At 39.4% G+C, this 21,215-nt stretch overlaps 1 protein-coding gene across 1 annotated transcript in view; it reads left to right on the forward strand.

Moving 5' to 3' along the window:
• The window catches only part of SCFD2 (sec1 family domain containing 2), a 442,153-nt gene that overhangs the window by 187,566 nt on the left and 233,372 nt on the right, over positions 1-21,215 (forward strand). Inside the window, exon 5 of the mRNA XM_045997260.1 lies at positions 15,365-15,614. Coding sequence (XP_045853216.1) covers positions 15,365-15,614 — 250 coding nt within the window. The remainder of the gene's footprint in view (positions 1-15,364; positions 15,615-21,215) is intronic.

The raw sequence follows: 21,215 nt of genomic DNA on the forward strand, positions 1-21,215 counted from the left end.
AACAGTGCGCCATGGGGCCCAGAATCATCTGCATTCTTCTTTGCCTCATCTTACACCTTCCTATTTCTCTCACATGGGGAACTGAGCCTGTCCAGACAACTTCCACATCATTAATCCACCACTCTCTGCTGCTTCTCATCTGCAGCCCATGCCGTAGTCCCAACCTACCGTCTTTAAATCTGCTGCTCCTGGAGACCATTTCTGCCATCTTTGATGACTTCAGCTTCTGATTCCTTTTTGTGCCTGTCTCTAAAGTGCAGCCTCTTCTTTTCTTCACATAGTTGCAGACACACATAGAAAGCTATGCTGTTTGTACAGGAGGTACTGGGTTAGCAACTACACAGAACTGGAGGCCACTTGCCCAGTTGTCTGTCTGCCCTAGGTCCTAGCCAGCTATCACTAGGGCTTGGAGTAGGAGGTAAACATGGCATGGTGACACCCTCGTTGGGAAATTCTGCCTTAACATTTGTGGCTGGAGTGACAAGTCCCTTTACCAGAGGTGTTTAACCTCAAATAAGGTTCTGGAGCCTGTTGTCTACCTCTTTGGGGGATTCTAAGGACTTGCAAGTCAGTAGATCACCTGTGATTTATCACTTTTGTTGGGTTCCCTTGATGATTTGTTCTTAGTGAGAATCCTGGTATCATATTCTGCCTCAAGGGTCTGGATTTCCCTTCCCCGTAAACTCTGGATTCCCTCTGACCAGGAAGCACTGGAGAGGAAATGCTTAGTAGCCAGATACAGGTTCTGGAGAAAGACAGTCCTGAGTCAGATCCTAGTTCAACAACTCACTAGCTGCTGTCCTTGATAGGTAACCTTTCTCATCTTCAATTTCTGCCTCTGAAATAATAATACCTGTGTTATAGGGTAATCAGGAAGATTAAATGAGATAATCTATAATTATATCTTTGTAAGTGTTCATTTCTCTTTTTCTGGTGTCAGCAGCTTCATTATGATTATTCATTATGATACTATGATACTATGTTCAAAGGAGTGAATTAGGTACTAGAGTTAGCTTTAAGAATAAGACATGATTCTTGTCACTAAGAATTTTTCAGTCTGAGAAGGGAGCTAGACATGAGTAATTCAATTCAGAGTGATAAAGCCATGGTGGGGGGAAATAGAGACTTTTCCTAGATCACATTATGCATCACACAATGTGATCACAAGGTGCATTTAACACATCTAGGGACGCTCTGAAGAGATAACACTGAGGAGATAAAACCAGGTGGAGAATGGGGAAAAGAACATTCTAGGCAGAGAGATAAGCCCAGAGACAAATGCAAGTAGTTGAGCAAAGCTGAAATATCACCCATAAGGAAATGATTTATGATGGATGAGGCTTAACAGTTATGTGGGCTATGACGGTCAAAACAAAACAAAACTGCACATGTCATATTAAAGGCTTTATCTTGAAGGCAGTAGACACCGTAAAGTAATTTTAGAGAGGTTAAATCTTTGGTTTAAAATGAGATAAATCATGATTGGAGATAATGGTAGTTACAACTTAGGGCATCAAGGAAGGAACAGAGAAGAGGAGATGGAGATAGAAAATTATGAGGACTTAGTGGCTGATTTGAGGTGGCAGGGACAGGAGAGATCTGCAGGAGAGCCCAGGGTTCCACGTTGGTCAGATGAAAGAAGAGTGGTACCACAAAGCAGTGTAGGGTACACAGGATAAAGAGCAGATTTGGCAGATTTGAAATGAAGAACACTTCATTTCAGCTTTAGATAAGTTGGATGAATTTTGCAGATGAGGGTCATTTAGGTGGTGCAGTCTGTTAACCATCTGACTCTTGGTTTCAGCTCGGGTTGTGATTTCAGGGTCGTGAGATTGAGCCCCACATCAGGCTCCACATTTGGCAGGGAGTCTGCTTAAGACTCTATCTCCTCTCTCCTTCTGCCCCTCCCACTTGTACTCTCTCCCTCTCGAAAATATATAAATAAATCCTGAAAAAATTTTCAGATGTGATATATAAATGGAGAAGTCTAATAGACATTTGACTCTCTGGGTAGGGAGCAAAGGAGAGACATTTGGCTGGAGATATGGGCTTATGAATTATATTAATTAGTATCCAGATTAAGGTGTGATACCAAAGGAATCAACAAACATAGTGATCCAAAGAGGATATTTCACTTCCCATACACACAGCTGTCTAGAAATTGTTTGGTGGTCCTGTCCAGATGCCACTCAAATGTGATCCACTGGCCAGCAGCACTGGTATCACCTGAGAACCTGAACAAACTCCGGAATCTTCAGGCCCTATCCCAAACCTAATTAATCAGCATCTGCATTCAACAGGTAATCCACAGGCACAGAACATTTCGAGAAGCTCTGATTTAAACAAGCACGTTGCTCTGCTTTCCTCTCAAAGAATATAGTTGAAGCAGTCTTGTTGCTACTTTATCAGCATTTTAGCCATAAGAAGGGGAAAAAAGATTAGAAAATAATGAGCTTTCTTTTTAGGATATGATAGATATCCTTAAATTGGTAATTATTGATATTTACTGTATTAGAAATTAAAACAGAAAATTTTAACTTATTTCTAATTTGTTTAAAAATAACAAACCTGTTACGTGCTAACATAAATATTTTTATGAAAAATCACTATACTTCCAAAACAAAAAGGAGTAAGTCAGAATGGCATTGGTTTATATTTTCACAAATCTCTTTAGTGTCTTACTGAGTAGAAAACAGCTGGATTCTCACTTTTGCCTCCTCGTTCAGTAAGCTGCCATATGTTGTTTGGGTTGAAGTCTATGAAGAAAATCTAGTCTCAGGCAAATACATAGTTGGAAAAGAGAAGAATATTTTGATAGCCTTTTCAGATATTCTTTTTTGATACATGCCTAGACTCTACAAGCAGTGATTTCTTAAGGGTGAATTGTAAATTGTGATGTGGAATCTGAAACCATATCAGTGAGCTGTTTGTACTCTTTTACATTAAAATCTACTGGTCTACCTTGTATTTTGGATAGCTCTTTTGTCTGTCCCTGATTTTCTTACATCATACATTGGTCATTTCCAAATATTGGTGCTGAGTTATACAGATCTTCCAAATGTTGACATAATTCATTATGCAATTGAAAACAATCCCATTTTTAATGTCACCATTGATCTCATCAGAAAAATGTTTAAGTACAGAGCATCTGCCAGTGGCAGATACAAGTTTTCCAAAATTTGAATTTTTCCTCAAAAGCCAAAATTTTATCATTGGCTATAAATATGTCAGTTGTTTTTCTTGAAGGAACAAGATTACTTTGTTCATTTTTGAGAAAATGTTTGCCAAATACCTGAGTTTTAATAATCACAGTTTCTCTGTCATTCTTTCAAGTAACGGTGGTTTTACATGACAGAAATAACTAGTTCAGTTCACAACGCAAATAACCGCATAGGTGTTTTTCCTTGAGATAACCATTGTGCTTTAGCGTACAGGAGAAATGCTTTATGCATAGTTCCTGCTTTGTTACACAAAATGTTAAAGAGACACTTATTTAAAGTTTGAGGTTTTATAAGATTAATGATTTTTACTGCTTCATCAATGGCATGCTTAAGTGAAACTGCCTTTTTAAAATTCCATCTGTGAATACATAGCATAGTGGTAAAGAGTACAGTGACCATTAGCATAGTTTGGAACGATTCTCCTTGTTCTGTTAAGATACCAGCAATTTTACCCACCATTATTTTTGCACTATCAGTACAAATGTCAACACAGTGAAAAAGGAGAAGAATGTCCTAGAGTCATAATAAAAATAGTTTTGACATCTTGAAAAGCTCACTGGGATCTTGGGTCTGTACACCACATTTTCCAAACCACTGTCTTATATGATTATTCTGAGATGGGTGAATATTAGCTTGTATGAGATTACATGGTTTTAGACTGACTAGTTCTAGAAAAATTTAAGTAACAAATTTAGATTCGGTGTGTCTCTGTGCTTTCTCTTTTTGTGACACCCCTGAAGACACTACCTTGTACCCTAGTGGGACAGATGGACCGACTACCATCTGAGGCACCTATTCAAGCTTGCTCTTGTTTGTTTGATTAGTCATTGGGCAAGTATTGAGAAAAACCTACCATGTACCAGGTTCTCTGTCTGGGCTCTGGGCTCTAAGGCAGAACTTGTCATGCCCTTCCTCACAAAACCACTATATTAATTTCCTGTTGCTGTTGTGGCCAATCAAAACAAACCTAGAAGTAAAAACAATATAAGTTTACTATCTTACAGCTCTGTAGTCAGAAGTCTAACACTAGTCTCATGAGACAAAAATGGAAGAGTTGGCAGGGCACCTGGGTGGCTCAGTTGGTTAAGCGTCTGCCTTTGGCTCAGGTCATGATTTCAGGGTCCTGGGATCAAGCCCCACATTGGGCTCCCTGCTCAGTGGAGCCTGTTCTGATTCTCCCTTTACCTCCTCCCCTCCCCATAACTCATATGCTGGCTTGCTCTCTTTCTCTCTTTCAAATAAATAAGATCTTTTTTAAAAATGGAGATGTTGGCAGCACTGCATTTCTTTTTGGAGGCTCAGGGAAGCATCCGTCTCTGCATCTTTTCCTGTCCAGAGGCCCCTGCGTTCCTTGGCTTGCGGCCCCTTTCTTTCCCCTTCAAAGCTGGCATCTTTGCTCATCTCTCTCTGACCACAGCCCGTAAATGTTCTCTGCTTCAGGGACTCATGTGAGTAGACTGAACCTGCCCAGATCATGCCGGCTAATCACCATCACAAGGTCTATAACATTAATCACCTTGGCAAAGTCCCTTCTGCCCTATTTGCTTATGACATGCTCTGGGGATTAGAGTGTGGGCCTTTGTCATGGGTAATGATTCTACCTACACACTCTCAGGAAGTGGGTGTTAAAATTTGCTGAGGGAATGAAGGAAGGATCTTCGCCCATTGGCCGTTGCTCAGAGCTGTGCCCCTCCTGGAGATGCTAGTCGATGGCAGAAGGCTCAGTTGAGGACCTTCCCTTCTGGGACCCAGTGCTCCTCTGCTGTCTCTCCAGAGTGGATGAGAACTTCCACTGAAGCACTTACTCACTGCATCTCCTCTACTGTTCACTCCTGCCCCCACTCGCCTGTAAGCTCCTGGACTTGTGTCTTGCCTTGTTCTTGGGATGCCCGGAGTACAACACAGTGCCCGCACTTGGTATGTACACAGTAAACATTTGTTGAAGAAGTCATGGGTGCATCAGTGAACGATTCTAACATCCCCCAAGTTCCATTTTTGCATTTTGCCTGTATACGCCTGTCCCCCAAAGAAGCAGAGTGGCTTCAATCGTGGGATTCTAAAGCCTGTGACAGGTATCAGTGCAAGGGCGTCAGTGATGTTTGGGGGCAGAAGGGCCTTTGGCACTCCTTCGGGGGTCCTCACTGGCAGCATCCTGTGAGCCTGTGGCCTGTGACCAAGCTGGACCATGGAGGAGCCCCGGAGACAGCTTCTCCTGAAGCCTGTGAGAGCGGCTTTGGGTTTCACAGAGGGACTGCTGGCCGCATCCCAGAAGAGCAGGTGCGGAGCCAGCCAACAAATGTGGCCTGTTGGCTCCTCGGGCCCACGGCCATAGCCAGCACCTCTGACTTCGCAGAGGTGTTTTAATTCATTCCCCACAAATGGCTTTTCTAAAGACAACACGTATTTTACAGAGAGCCTTTTGTATGGCGTTACTGGGGACTCATTCAAAAATAACAGGAGCTCCAGACTACAGAATTTATTTTAAAAAAAGGTTCTGTCACTCTAGACGCAGCTCTGGTTTTCCACCTCCTACCAGTTGGCGCATTTTTATCAAAATGAATGAGAAACTTAATCCCTGGTACTTTATAAAGAAGCCATTTTTTTGCCTCGGCTGTGGTTTGCTCTGCGTGCACTTTCTTAATGGCAGTGTTTAATAATGTTTATATTGCCTTTAACCTTTGACTCACTTTGCAGTGAAGTTCCCAGATGTGGCGTTACATCCAATCCTGGCAGGTTGCCCCTCCCTCCTTTGAGACCATGAACTTCTTATTCCTAGAAGGTTTCTCATTCCCTGCCAGTCCTCTTCATCACCCCTACTGGGCAGACTGGCGGTCCCCTGGGGACGTAGGCCATATCAGCAATAGGCATTTCCATCGATCAGAGGCTATGCACCAGGACCACGCTCTGTGATTTACTTCTGTTATTAGATCCTGAGAACAACATTACGGAGTGAAAGCTATTGCTGTCTGGCCTCAAATGTAAGGTCAAAGTCAACCCTCAGAAAAGAGGGTGTCCTTTTATGTTTGGGTCCTTACAAAGACTGCGCCATGGTGGGGATTACTATATTTTAAACCACAAAGTAGTTTTTTTTTTTTTTTTTTTTTTCTCATTTTATTTATTTTTTCAGCGTAACAGTATTCATTCTTTTTGCACAACACCCAGTGCTCCATGCAAAACGTGCCCTCTCCATTACCCACCACCTGTTCCCCCAACCTCCCACCCCTGACCCTTCAAAACCCTCAGGTTGCCCCAACCTCCCACCCCTGACCCTTCAAAACCCTCAGGTTGTTTTTCAGAGTCCATAGTCTCTTATGGTTCGCTTCCCCTCCCCAATGTCCATAGCCCGCTCCCCCTCCCCCAATCCCACCTCCCCGCAGCAACCCCCAGTTTGTTTTGTGAGATTAAGAGTCATTTATGGTTTGTCTCCCTCCCAATCCCATCTTGTTTCATTTATTCTTCTCCTATCTCCTACCCCCCCATGTTGCTTCTCCATGTCCTCACATCAGGGAGATCATATGATAGTTGTCTTTCTCCGATTGACTTATTTCACTAAGCATGATACGCTCTAGTTCCATCCACGTCGTCGCAAATGGCAAGATTTCATTTCTTTTGATGGCTGCATAGTATTCCATTGTGTATATATACCACATCTTCTTTATCCATTCATCTGTCGATGGACATCTAGGTTCTTTCCATAGTCTGGCTATTGTAGACATTGCTGCTATAAACATTCGGGTACACATGCCCCTTCGGATCACTATGTTTGTATCTTTAGGGTAAATACCCAGTAGTGCAATTGCTGGGTCATAGGGTAGTTCTATTTTCAACATTTTGAGGAACCTCCATGCTGTTTTCCAGAGTGGTTGCACCAGCTTGCATTCCCACCAACAGTGGAGGAGGGTTCCCCTTTCTCCACATCCTCTCCAGCATCTGTCATTTCCTGACTTGTTCATTTTAGCCATTCTGACTGGTGTGAGGTGATATCTCATTGTGGTTTTGATTTGTATTTCCCTGATGGCGAGTGACGTGGAGCACTTTTTCATGTGTCTGTTGGCCATCTGGATGTCTTCTTTGCAGAAATGTCTGTTCATGTCCTCTGCCCATTTCTTTTTTTTTTTTTTTTTTTTTTCAATATGGACACATTTATTGGAAAAGAGAGACAAAATGTAGATATATACACACGCAGCTACAGAAATAGAGCTGTGTGTGTATACGGGTGATTTACAACGTGTATGTACAGTTCTTTGCTCTATTCATCCTCTGCCCATTTCTTGATTGGATTGTTTGTTCTTTGGGTGTTGAGTTTGCTAAGTTCCTTATAGATTTTGGATACTAGCCCTTTATCTGATATGTCGTTTGCAAATATCTTCTCCCATTCTGTCAGTTGTCTTTTGGTTTTGTTAACTGTTTCCTTTGCTGTGCAAAAGCTTTTGATCTTGATGAAATCCCAATAGTTCATTTTTGCCCTTGCTTCCCTTGCCTTTGCCGTTGTTCTTAGGAAGATGTTGCTACGGCTGAGGTCGAAGAGGTTGCTGCCTGCAAATTAAAGGCATCCAAATTGGTAAAGAAGAAGTCAAACTATCACTCTTCGCAGATGATATGATACTATATGTGGAAAACCCAAAAGACTCCACTCCAAAACTGCTAGAACTTGTTCAGGAATTCAGTAAAGTGTCAGGATATAAAATCAATGCACAGAAATCAGTTGCATTTCTGTACACCAACAACAAGACTGAAGAAAGAGAAATTAAGGAGTCAATCCCATTTACAATTGTACCCAAAACTATAAGATACCTAGGAATAAACCTAACCAAAGAGACTAAGAATCTATACACAGAAAATTATAAAGTAGTCATGAAAGAAATTGAGGAAGACACAAAAAAATGGAAAAATGTTCCATGCTCCTGGATTGGAAGAATAAATATTGTGAAAATGTCTATGCTACCTAAAGCAATCTACACATTTAATGCAATCCCTATCAAAATACCATCCATTTTTTTCAAAGAAATGGAACAAATAATCCTAAAATTTATATGGAACCAGAAAAGACCTCGAATAGCCAAAGGAATATTGAAGAACAAAGCCAAAGTTGGTGGCATTACAATTCCGGACTTCAAGCTCTATTACAAAGCTGTCATCATCAAGACAGCATGGTACTGGCACAAAAACAGACACATAGATCAGTGGAACAGAATAGAGAGCCCAGAAATCGACCCTCAACTCTATGGTCAACTAATCTTCGACAAAGCAGGAAAGAATGTCCAATGGAAAAAAGACAGCCTCTTCAATAAATGGTGCTGGGAAAATTGGACAGCCACATGCAGAAAAATGAAATTGGACCACTTCCTTACACCACACACAAAAATAGACTCCAAATGGATGAAGGACCTCAATGTGAGAAAGGAATCCATCAAAATCCACAAAGTAGTTTAACTAATCAAACCAAGGGATTTGGGTGCCTGAGGAGCTGCTTAATATTCAGACATTTGTGGGGGTTTGTCCATTTTACGGGTGAGGAAACTGAGACTCGGAGAAGTTAATTTAAGTTGCCCAAGGTCACGCAGCTTGTAAGTGCTACGGCCAGTTCCCAGGCATATAATTTTACTCCGATAACCTCATTTTTAATCCTCCTCAGTTCTTTCTTTCAGCTTTAAAAAGGTTTCAATCTAGGGTCTCACTGATCTCTTCCTTCTTGTTGAGAGTTCGTTCTTAGAGCAGAGGGTATCAGAAATTGATATACCTCCAATCTGGAGTCATACTTTTATGAATAGTACTAGGAGGATCTAATTGGCCTTCTAGGCCAACGTGTGTAGGATTCCTTCTTGTTCATCTGTGCCAAACAATCTCCCTACCTCCCTTTGCCACTGATGGGAGGTTCATTGCTTCCCGAGTCAGTCCCTTACTTTGGTTCCTCTTTTTGAGGAATTCTTATAGTCAGCTGAAATTGTCTTTCCTGGAATTTTCAGTCTGACAGAATTTTGAGTCTGGAGATCCAAAAGTACCTGGACTTGTCTCTTATTATCTTCCCTTCCCTCAACTTCCCTTTCTCTCTCTTCCTCTTCCCTGCTCTCCTCTTGACAAAAAATGTTTCATCTTAGATTATTTTTAGATATGTAGAAAAGTTGTCAAGATAGTATAGAGAGTTCTATATATCCCTCACCTCATTGTGAAAATCTTACAGGACTGTAGTATATTTGTCAAAGCTAAGAAGCCAATATTGGTACATTTCTATTGACTATAAACTCTGGACTTTATTCTGATTTCACTAGTCTCCCCCTCCCCTCCCCACCCCCTTGCTCTTTCTCTGTTCCAAGATATTATCCAGGATCCTATCACATTTTGTCATTAGTTTCATCTGGTGTGTGATAGTTTTTCAGTCTTTCCCCATTTTTCATGACTTGACAGTTTTGAGGAGTACTAGTTAGCCATTTTGTAGAATGTTGCTTAATTAGGATTTATCTGTTGTTCGTTTGTTTAATTTTATTTTATTATACTCAGTTAGCCACTATATATAGTACATCGTTAGTTTTTGAGGTAGTGTTCCATGATTCATTAGTCACGTATAACCCCCAGTGCTCATCACAGCACGTGCCCTTCTTTTGTTGTGCGGTTATGGGTTTGGGAGAAAAATACTGCAAAAGCAAAGTACCATTACCATCACATCATATTAGGGACACATCATATCATTTGCCTTATCACTGGTGATGCTAACCTTGATCTTCTAAGGTAAAATTCTCCTCCCTCCTCCTTCTATACACAATTTTTTAGAAGCAAGTCATTATGTGCAGCCCACACTCAAGAGGTAGGGAGGGGGATTACCTCCTGGAGGGGGTGGTAACTACATAAGTTAATTTGGAATTCTTCTGTAAGAACACTTATCTCTTCTCCTACATTTATCTATATATCTATATATCTATTATTATTTATGCAATCACTTATGTAGATCAGTATGGAACAAAGCATATTTTTTAGTCCTCGGGGTTATAATCCATTACTACTTTATTTTCTTACCCAAATTGCCTCAGCTTTGGCCACTGGGAGGCCTTCCAGTTGTCTCCTGTGTCCTTTTGACATGCCCCATCCCTTTGTTTTTTAAGGACTTCCTTACTTTCAGGCACAACAAGATCTTCCGAGTTCTTCTTGTATTTTTGCTGCCCATCCCTAGAATCAGCCATTTCTCCGAGGATCCCTGATTTCTGTTACTTGAGAATGACATTAGAAACCACAATCTGACCATTGGGTGTGCTCACTGCTACCAGGGTGTCATTACTTCTAGATTTTCTTGGTGGCAGAACTGGGAAATAGATGTATGTGTATCAGTCCATGTCACACATGTATCTATGATATTTCTGTATCTACATTTGGTTCTTCAGTAAAGCTTGTCTTTTGAACATTTATATTTTTCTGTGTAGCCAACAATTAAATGTGATTCACTGCCTGCTATCACCAATGTAATGTGTTTTTTTTTTTTTAAAAGGAGAAGAAAGTGAAAACGGAGATGTTCACATAAATATGGCTTAAGAACTGAGCCATTTTGTAGTTGGATCATGCCATTTTAGACATAAAGAGATCCCGAGAATTTATTGGGATCCTACAAGGTTAAGGAGCTACTTACTGATATAGTCAGGTTTGGAATCTGGGTATTTGAAATGGAGTCTTTTTATTTCCACCATATCTCATGCATCTTTAAGACTGATCAGTATTCTTTGCTTTGTATTCAGCTCTATAATTAGCTTTTGGGAATGTTTTAAGCAGATTAGAAAGTAATTTCATAAATTGATGTGCACAGGCATTACCTAGCTAACAGAAGTCTGCTAGAGTATTACTGAGGGAGTTTGTTCTCCAGCAGTGGATCTTAGATCAACAACTTGAAAATGATGCTCTCATGGCCAGATGTTAGTGGTTGAATCTTTTCAAGGGATTATGATGATTATTCTACCTTGTTTTACTTTGTATAACTACCTTTTTAAAAAATCCTTTTGCTCTGGGAAGAGAATCCTAAGGCTCCGATAGGATAGATACTTGAAGCATATACCTGCTTTTCAGAAATGGGATATAATGAAGCAATGAAGGAGTCTTCTTAATGTTATCCAAAATGTTGGTGATAGGGTAAAAAGGAAAAATGAAAGCTGTGGCCCCCACAGTGCCACTTCTAACAGACTAGCCACACAGCTCCTTTATTTTAAATTGCTCTTGGCAGCTTGTAAAGCAGAGAATATGTGAATGCTTGTCTCCAGAGACTCCTGAGGCTGTAGGACAGACCTAGGATGCCTTCGAAGGTTTTAACCACTTCCTTTGAGAAGTGGGTGTGTTTACACTGGGTTAATTGCGTCTTGTCACCATGGAACAGTAACATCTTCCTGTTCTTTTCCATCTGTATCTATTCATTCCAGAGACTTGCCATTTTGTTTTTGTTTGGTGCATTGTGAACATCCAAGATTTTTAGTGGAAATAAATGGTAACAGCTGTTTTTTGTGTACCAAATAAAATAATAATGAACCTTAACCTTGAGATGATATGTCCAAATTTTTCCAGGTGTGGAACTGACTTGACTAGAAAAGTTCGTTTTGGGGTGGTCATCTCAATACAGAATCACATCCAGCTGCTTGCCATCAACTTCATTCAAAGAGAGCATTTCTATAGGCCATTTTAAAAATTCCAGGGCTCCCTTCTTAACCTAGCCTTTCCTCTTTAAAATAGTGTATTTTCATATACATAAGCATACACATACACTAAAATCCCATCTTCCTTCTTTCCTGCTTTATTCTTCTCCATAACCCTTACCACCATCTGGTATTCTGTATATTTTACTTCTTTAGCTTTTTAACTGTCTGTTTTGCTCAAGAAGAATGTAAACTCCACGACAGCAAGGGATGTGTTTAATTCACTGCTGTATACCTCAACCCAGAATAATACCTGGAACATAGTAGATACTCAACGAGCCCTTCTGAATGAATGACATGAACATTGCAAGTTGTGATCATTTGGCTCCTGATTTTAATATAAATACAAATAGTTGAGTTTTATTTTATAAGATTATTTTATAAGTGAAATAAAGTGCATTATTTAAAATAGGGATTTATGTATTCACGAAAAATCTCAGAATTTGTACAAGACATGGTATAGTTACTTAGAAGCTATGTGGTTACTCCAGAAATGCAATGCTGTTATTGCATGCAAGGAATTTTGAAATTCTCTGCTAAATATCACTGATGAAATTAGTGGAAGAGCTAAAAGGAAAAAAAAATGTTTTGTTTTAAAGTGAATTACCTTCAGATTCACCCAAAGATATTTCGAATCCTAAGTGACATTGCCCAGTTTGATCCCTTATTCTACTCACCAGGTTTAGCAGGAAATGACTGTTGATTGTTATAAAAAAAAATATCCTATGATTCTTGGGGTGCCTGGGTGCCTCATCAGTTAAGCAGCTGCCTTCAGCTCAGGTCATAATCTCAGGGTCCTGGGATTGAGTCCCACATTGGTCTTCCTGCTCAGTGGGGACACTGTTTCTCCCTCTCCCTCTGCTGCTCCTCCTGCTTGTGCTGTGTGTGTGTGTGTGTGTGTGTGTGTGTGTGTGTGTGAGAAATAAATAAATAAAATTGTTTAAAATAAAATTAAATTAAAAATCCTATGATTCAGTAATCGCACCCTGGGTATTTACCCAAAGAATGCAAAAACACTAATAGAAAGGATATATGCATGCTTATGTTTATTGCAGCATTATTTACAGCAGTTAGATTATGGAAACAGGCCAAGTGTCCATTAATAAATGAATGAATAAAGAAGTAGTATGTATATAAAAGGGAATATTACTCAACCATAAAAAAGAATCAAATCTTGCCATTTGAAACAACATGGTTGGATCTAGAGAGTATAATGCTAAGTGAAATAATTCAGTCAGAGAAAGACAAAATGCCACATGATTTTACTCATATGTGGAATTTAAGAAACAAAACAAATGAACAAAGAAAGAAAAGAGACAAAACAAAAAACAGACAGTTTACTATAGAGAACAGATGGTTACCAGAGAGGAGATGTGTCGGGTGATGGGTGAAATAGGTGGAGAGAATTAAGAGTACATTTCCCATGAGGGAAGAGTACATTTCCCAGGAGCACTGAGTAATGTATAGAATTGTTGAATCACTATATTGTACACCTGAAACTAATACAATGCTGTGTGCTAACTTTATTGGAATTAAAATAAGAAAAAAATGAAAACAAAAATAAACTTTGATTTTGGAGTAAAAAAACCTATTCTATGGGTGCCTGGGTCTCTCAGTGGGTTAAGTTGCTGCCTTCAGCTCAGGTCATGATCTCAGTGTCCTGGGATCAAGTCCTGCATCGGGCTCTCTGCTCAGCAGGGAGCCTGTTTCCCTCTCTCTCTCTCTCCCTCTGCCTGCCTCTCTGCCTACTTGTGATTCTCTCTGTCAAATAAATAAATGAAATCTTAAAAAAAAAAGACCAATTCTAATTTTTGCCAATATGGAGAATATTTTTTTTCCCTTTTTATTAATTTTTTCAGCGTAACAGTATTCATTCTTTTTGCACAACACCCAGTGCTCCCTGCAAAACGTGCCCTCCCCATCACCCACCACCTGTTCCCCCAACCTCCCACCCCTGACCCTTCAAAACCCTCAGGTTGTTTTTCAGAGTCCATAGTCTCTTATGGTTCGCCTCCCCTCCCCAATGTCCATAGCCCGCTCCCCCTCTCCCAATCCCACCTCCCCCCAGCAACCCCCAGTTTGTTTTGTGAGATTAAGAGTCATTTATGGTTTGTCTCCCTCCCAATCCCATCTTGTTTCATTTATTCTTCTCCTATCCCCCTACCCCCCCATGTTGCTTCTCCATGTCCTCATATCAGGGAGATCATATGATAGTTGTCTTTCTCCGATTGACTTATTTCACTAAGCATGATACGCTCTAGTTCCATCCATGTCATCGCAAATGGCAAGATTTCATTTCTTTTGATGGCTGCATAGTATTCCATTGTGTATATATACCACATCTTCTTGATCCATTCATCTGTTGATGGACATCTAGGTTCTTTCCATAGTCTGGCTATTGTAGACATTGCTGCTATAAACATTCGGGTACACGTGCCCCTTCGGATCACTATGTTTGTATCTTTAGGGTAAATACCCAGTAGTGCAATTGCTGGGTCATAGGGTAGTTCTATTTTCAACATTTTGAGGAACCTCCATGCTGTTTTCCAGAGTGGTTGGACCAGCTTGCATTCCCACCAACAGTGGAGGAGGGTTCCCCTTTCTCCACATCCTCTCCAGCATCTGTCATTTCCTGACTTGTTAATTTTAGCCATTCTGACTGGTGTGAGGTGATATCTCATTGTGGTTTTGATTTGTATTTCCCTGATGCCGAGTGACGTGGAGCACTTTTTCATGTGTCTGTTGGCCATCTGGATGTCTTCTTTGCAGAAATGTCTGTTCATGTCCTCTGCCCATTTCTTGATTGGATTGTTTGTTCTTTGGGTGTTGAGTTTGCTAAGTTCCTTATAGATTTTGGATACTAGCCCTTTATCTGATATGTCGTTTGCAAATATCTTCTCCCATTCTGTCAGCTGTCTTTTGGTTTTGTTAACTGTTTCCTTTGCTGTGCAAAAGCTTTTGATCTTGATGAAATCCCAATAGTTCATTTTCGCCCTTGCGAATATGGAGAATATTTTTAAAAATACTGTAAAATTCAAGGTTAATTCCTCTGAAAGAATGTCAGCATTTGTTTGGATATATAGATGTTGACATGTTTTTATTTTTAATCATATTTGCTTTAAAAATACATTTTTTAATTTAAAATTAAAAATTTTTGGTACCTGAAGTACTTAACACTTCTAAAACTAGTGGATTCTTCCTTGTATAACCAGTACATAAGATAACATAAAAGGGCCTGTAACTTCCCTAGCTGTGTTATAAGCTACATCATACCAGATCAATCTGATGCCAGATTTCTTGGAGCATTCTCTCCAGGACAAGAAACAGACAAATAAAAAGCAAATAAGCAGACAAATAAAAAGCAATCTACTCAGTGAACATCACAAACTTGTTTGCAAGCCATCTTTGGACTGATACTGGGTACTAATTGCATCTTTGTATAAGAATGACGTATTTTCATTTTCCCACCTTTTATTCCAGAGCATTGGGGAGTCAACAATGTCTGTTGTGTTAAATCAGCTGCTGCCCATGATTAAACCTTTGGGCCAGAGGACCAATGACGACTACAGCCCAGAAGAGCTGTTGGTCCTCCTGATATATATTTATTCCATCAGTGGAGAGTTCACAGTGGACAAAGACCTGGGGGAAGCTGAGGAAAATGTGAAGAAAGCATTGGCTCAGGTCTTCTGTGAAGAGTCTGAATTGTCACCTCTGCTACAAAAAATCACAGGTGAGTGTTTAATGAAAAAATACAGGACATAAACATCACTGAATGCAGAAAAGGGTTTAAAAATAAAGACATTTTAGGAAGAGGATGAAACCATCCTCATTGGAGTTGTTTGGAATTTTATGAGGCCTGGTGAATGCTAGCCAGCACTTAGGATTAGAGGTTTTCATTGCAGTATGTTTTTTCCAGCTGTAGTGAAATTGTCTTCTAATTGCCTGTCACAACTTCTATTTTTAGAGCCTCATTAAAATAGCAAGATTTTCACAGCATACAGTATCTTTAAGAAAAAATAAAACGTGCAACCTATTCAAAGGGTTTCTGTTGACATATTTTCTTGCAGATTGTCATTTCAAACTTAAAACACACACACACACACACACACACACACACTCACACACACACAACTGTTTCCCTAAGATGCTGTGCAATGTCATACAATCAAAAATTGCAATTTTCGGAAGTACTCATACTTTTTACTTCTCATATTTCATTTTGAATCTGCATTAATTGGTAGTATCCCAAATAATATCCAAACATCCTAGTAAAGGAGGCTGTGTGGAATCGGGAAAAATATATAGTTAAATATCATACACTCTAGCCATTTTTACGTTTAGTAAGAACTGTTATGTAACTCATAGAGACATTCATTTCTGTTTTTCTTATCAAACTCAGTATTACTTCTATTTTATACGAAGTCTATTTCCATTAGGATGGATGGAGCCTGGGTCTGTTTAAGAGTGGAAATTGTTAAAGCTTACACACAAAACTGAAATAGTCTAAAAACATACCTATTTCCATTCATTCATGAACGTGTGTGTGGGGGGGGAGGTATATGCAGACCTCTCCAGTCAGGAAGGCCCCACTGAGGCGCATTATGTATTTCCCAACTCCTCCTCCTGTCACCTATCGCGCCTCACTGAGAGGAGTGTCCAGACCGCTCCGAAAGAGGCTGTGTCCTGTCCTCCGCAGTGGCCTGTGCATGGAGCGGCCCTTCGTGCCCACAGCTGACCTTTCCTATGTTTGATTATGGAAAATGAAACACTGACGAGGTGGAAACCGAAGGAAGTTTCCACAAAAATGAAATATTTCCTTGCTTAGCATAGACCCTCTTTGCCAACTTAAAATCCACTTAAGGAAAACTTGTGGAATTTGCGCGCATTTCATGAAGTTACAGTGCTGTATGTGACTATGTGTGTTTGTTTGGCTATAAATGAATATTGACTTAGAAAGGTTTAATACGGTTTACGTGGCGCTCCGAACGGTAATTTGATTCAAAGTCAATTTGAATGCCAGGAGAATTTAATTGGAAGTTATTCTTAAAATGCATAATTTCAGAAACAGACAACAAAGATGGTTTGTTTTAGCTGAGGTTCTTTGGATGACTTTTCTGTAACGTTAGTGTGTTACTGTATTATTTTGGGAATTGAAGTCATGCTGGGAGAGTATTCATTTAATACTCGCTCAAGGTGTTTATTGACCCAGCATTTCACTCTTTATTACTTTCTCTATTTATGATTGCATAGGATATTGCATTTTAAATTTTAAATGTGTGATTTCACATTTAAAAACACTTCTGTACATTCATGTTGATATAAGGAAATTAGTAAGTTTAGCAAATGAAGTGTAAAAATAAGGATTTGTAGAAATGTTAGTATTTAAAATTTTTAGAGACATCTTATTTTGTAATATGAAGTATACATTCCTACCTACATTAACTTGGGATGCACAGTTTAAATAGGGTGGGTAAGAGGCGCTACTTAAATGTGGCATAAGAGAACTTAGCCAGTGGAATACCTATGTGTTGCTCCACTTCTATGGACATCACAAGGACTTTATTTCCGAAGATAGGCTTTTACTTGGCCACAGACATATCCCTACGCTGGAAAGTCAAATGTTCTGAGAAGTAGGGTTTATGTTGACATTTAGCTGCCGAGGCAACTGTTTACATCTCAGGACAAAAAGCACTAGGATGGTTTGGGGGTGGCAGTGACTCAATCTTGTAGAACAGGGTGGGCTATTCCATTATATACTGAAAGAATTGAATAGCCTTCCAAATTGCCTTCCAAATGCTTGGCCAGTCGTGAACTAGATTAACTTGGCTTTACCGTGAACTTGCACACAGTGTTGGGTTTACGTTATTCCAATTTCTAGCCTTGGCTGACTTGTTACTGGGTAGCAGAATTTCTTTTATGGCGTGCGCACAATTTGGGGCTGATGAAATTTCATTTCAAACTATTATTGAAAGCAAGCAATTAATCAGTAAAACTCCATTTTTTATATTATAATTTTATTGATCTTAATAGAATCAGGAAAACAATTTTTTTTTTCCTACTGAAAACTCAAGCATGTGATTGTCACCCAAAACTGAAAGGATCAGAATTTGAACCCAGGTGTTCTGGGTCTGGAGCCCAGGTCTTTAAGCAAGAGATTCTAAACCTGCTACCAGCTCACTTCCATCAACATTGCGTTTATTATATTTTGTAACCGATGCTTGCTACGCTTACTGTTTTATGACATACTAGCTCAGCCATTCCATCATGTTCTTATTTCACAGGCAGTGAATTAATATTTGGTTAATACTGTTGGTACCACCTGTTCTTTTTACTCTTCTGTAATAGCTACTTATACGTGTTTCCCCATGCCTTCCTATTTTCATGCATGTGTTCTCTTCGTTTCTGCATTGCTATTAAAAAATTAAAATATTATTCCTAGTCATTGAAATCTGTTGGTTATCTAGCTTTTTAAAGCAGGAATGGCAAACTTAAATTCTTCTTATTTCAATGATATCTCTTGACAATAATTTCGCTGTGTTTAAAATTCATATTTTCTTTTTATATGTTACATATGTAATTTACTTTTGGCCATTTCTTTCATTTCTCCCTGTTCTCCTTACTTTTATGGAAAGCACAATGAGAAATTGTAATTGGCAAAACATACCAAAACTTAAGCATGGTCAATGGCAGCATACTATTTTCCTTTTGATGGCTACTTTTAGGGAGAATGATGGGCAATAACTCTCTTTTCTATTCACACAAAATAACAAGGGCTGGCTCCCTGGTGTCAGGGATGGGAGTTGTAAAAAGAAAATTGGTACAGCCTAAAAATGTCATTTACTGTGCTTTCTCAGTCTTGTTAGTTCAAAGAAATGATCAGTTTCTGTATATGTTAGTGTTTGCCTAGCTTTCACAAGAGCAAACAAAGGAAAACCATTTGAACTTTCTTCAGAGAATTAAGTCAAAGTTCTAACTTTAAAGATCTGTGTAAACTTGGAACCTCATCATACAGGAAGGTGTATCAGATAAAGGATAGAGCTTAGATGTAAAAATCCTTAATTCAAAAGTCCTGGCTCTGTCATTTCCGAGCAGTGTGTGTTAGCCTATCATCCATCTTCGAACCTCAATAGTAAACCTAAGTGTCATATTGACTGCTCAATGATTTTACTAAAGATAAAATGATGTTATATGTGTGCACTCATTTCCAATCCATATACAATGTAAATAAGTAATCTTCTGGGGCTCCTGGGTGGCTCAGTGGTTTAAGCCTCTGCTTTCAGCTCAGGTCATGATCTCAGGGTCCTGGAATTGAGCCCCACATAAGGCTCTCTGCTCAGTGGGGAGCCTGCTTCCCCCTTTCTCCCTCTACCTGTCTCTCTCTGCCTATTTGTGATCTCTCTGTGTCGAATAAATAAACAAAAAAAATCTAAAAAAAAAAATAAGTAATCTTCTCCCATGAGCGTTGTTATTTTGAAAGCTTCTAGCAGTCATGTAGGGCAGTACTTCCCAACCTTACTCACATTGTTATATGCACAGACAAAGAGTATGCTTGCATAGTATACTCAGGTAAATGGACAGAAGTTTTTGGTCAGAAGCAACCAGCCCTGGGGCTTTGACCACTCCAAGACCCACCTACCTAACCTGTGAGCTGAAGAGAACCAACTCAGCACACATGTAACCTATTAGGACCAAATCAGTACTTGAAGGATATGTTGGTCAGAAGGTTCTGGAACTAGAGAAAAGGGGAAAAAAAAAAAAACTTGCGTATTGTTTTTGACACCCAAAACTATTTTGGTATGATTTCCTTTTGGTAAGCAATGTTTATGTTGCTTATTGATTTATGTCCCTGGATTTTTATAGTATCTTTAAAGGAAAGGTCAATAGGGGCTAGATCTACTGAGTTTAGTGTAAAGCTAGGGAATGAGTGATTCAAACCATCTAAGAAAAAAAAAATCTATAGCTTAAGACAGAGGCATCATAATACCATGGAAACTGTACTTATATTTATTACACTGTTATTCTTCTTCCTGTTGAATACTTGGTATTATCATTTATTGTACGATTGTGTAAGGATTACACCCGAATATATGTAGTGGGAAATTTACCAGGTTAGCTTAACAAATAGGGATTTATTTTTTTCTCAGCAGTAAGTTCAGTGACAGGCAGCAGAACTCATGTTCTTCCTGACTCCTTCTTTCCTTCCTTCCGTCCTTCCTTCCTTCCTTTCTTCGCTTTCTTTCTGGGTCTGTCATCATGGTTATGAGATGGTCACCCCTCCTTGACTTATTATGTCCTTGCGTCAACAATAAAAGAAAACAGTTGAAGGTAAGAGGCATGTATTAACAGAGGCTGTCCTTTCTCATATTAAGGAATGCAGTAACATTTCTCCTGTCCTACTTGTATCATTGGCTAGAAGTGGGTTTCATGACCTCCTCTGGCTCTTAGAGTATTTTTAACTGGGCATCAGTTTGTCATGACCAAAGTCAGTTCTGTTAGAAGAAAGAAGGTGAAATGGACAGTAAGTAAAAAAAACTTGTATTTGCTGCAGTTATCATTTCAGGTTTCCTGGATAGGGAACATTGTAAGGGAAGATAATATTCTGTGAGGTGGAGTGATGCCCAAGGTACTTTAATCCACAGTTATAATACTGAAGTTTCTTTTACAGTATGTACTGAAGTAATATGCTATTGTGTGCTAGTTATCACTGGACTTACATCACAGATATTCTCAGCCTATCAGTATTTGTTGAATATGTCTACATACCTGGCATTATTCCAAGCTCTTGAAGCACAGAACCCCTAGGGGCAGTGGTAGTGGAATATAAAGGTTCTCAGCACAGGATTAAGAGTTGTGTGATTGGGTTTTAGTTCTGACTCTAGATCTTAGTAGTTGCACCATCTTGAGTAAGTCATTTAAGTTAACTCTCTTGTGAAGATAGTATTTTTCTCTCTAGATGTATAGCTGTGCTTCCATTGCCCCGTAAAATCCCATACTTTTGTATAAAATAATGGCTGGATCCCTGTTCTTCTAACTGGAATGATCAGAACTTCACATTGATTTGGGTAAAATGCATACATTGTCTTCATGATGGACCATGATTTTTTAAATCATCTTCAACTTTGTTAAAGTTTCATTTTAAGGGATCTTGTTTCCTAAGCTTTTTTTCCCCCCTCTATCCTTTCTCACTTGTCTAATACCCTTTTTAAGATCAGTCACGTATAACAAATGAGCAAGGCAGGTCCATTGGGAAAGCACTGTTCTTAGGGACACTGGGAAGATAAACAGTCTGGTGAGCTTTCAACTAGTTCCCTTGCATCCCCCTAGAGGAAAC

The sequence above is a fragment of the Meles meles genome, chromosome 2, assembly GCF_922984935.1.
Source record: "Meles meles chromosome 2, mMelMel3.1 paternal haplotype, whole genome shotgun sequence".
NCBI lineage: Eukaryota > Metazoa > Chordata > Mammalia > Carnivora > Mustelidae > Meles > Meles meles.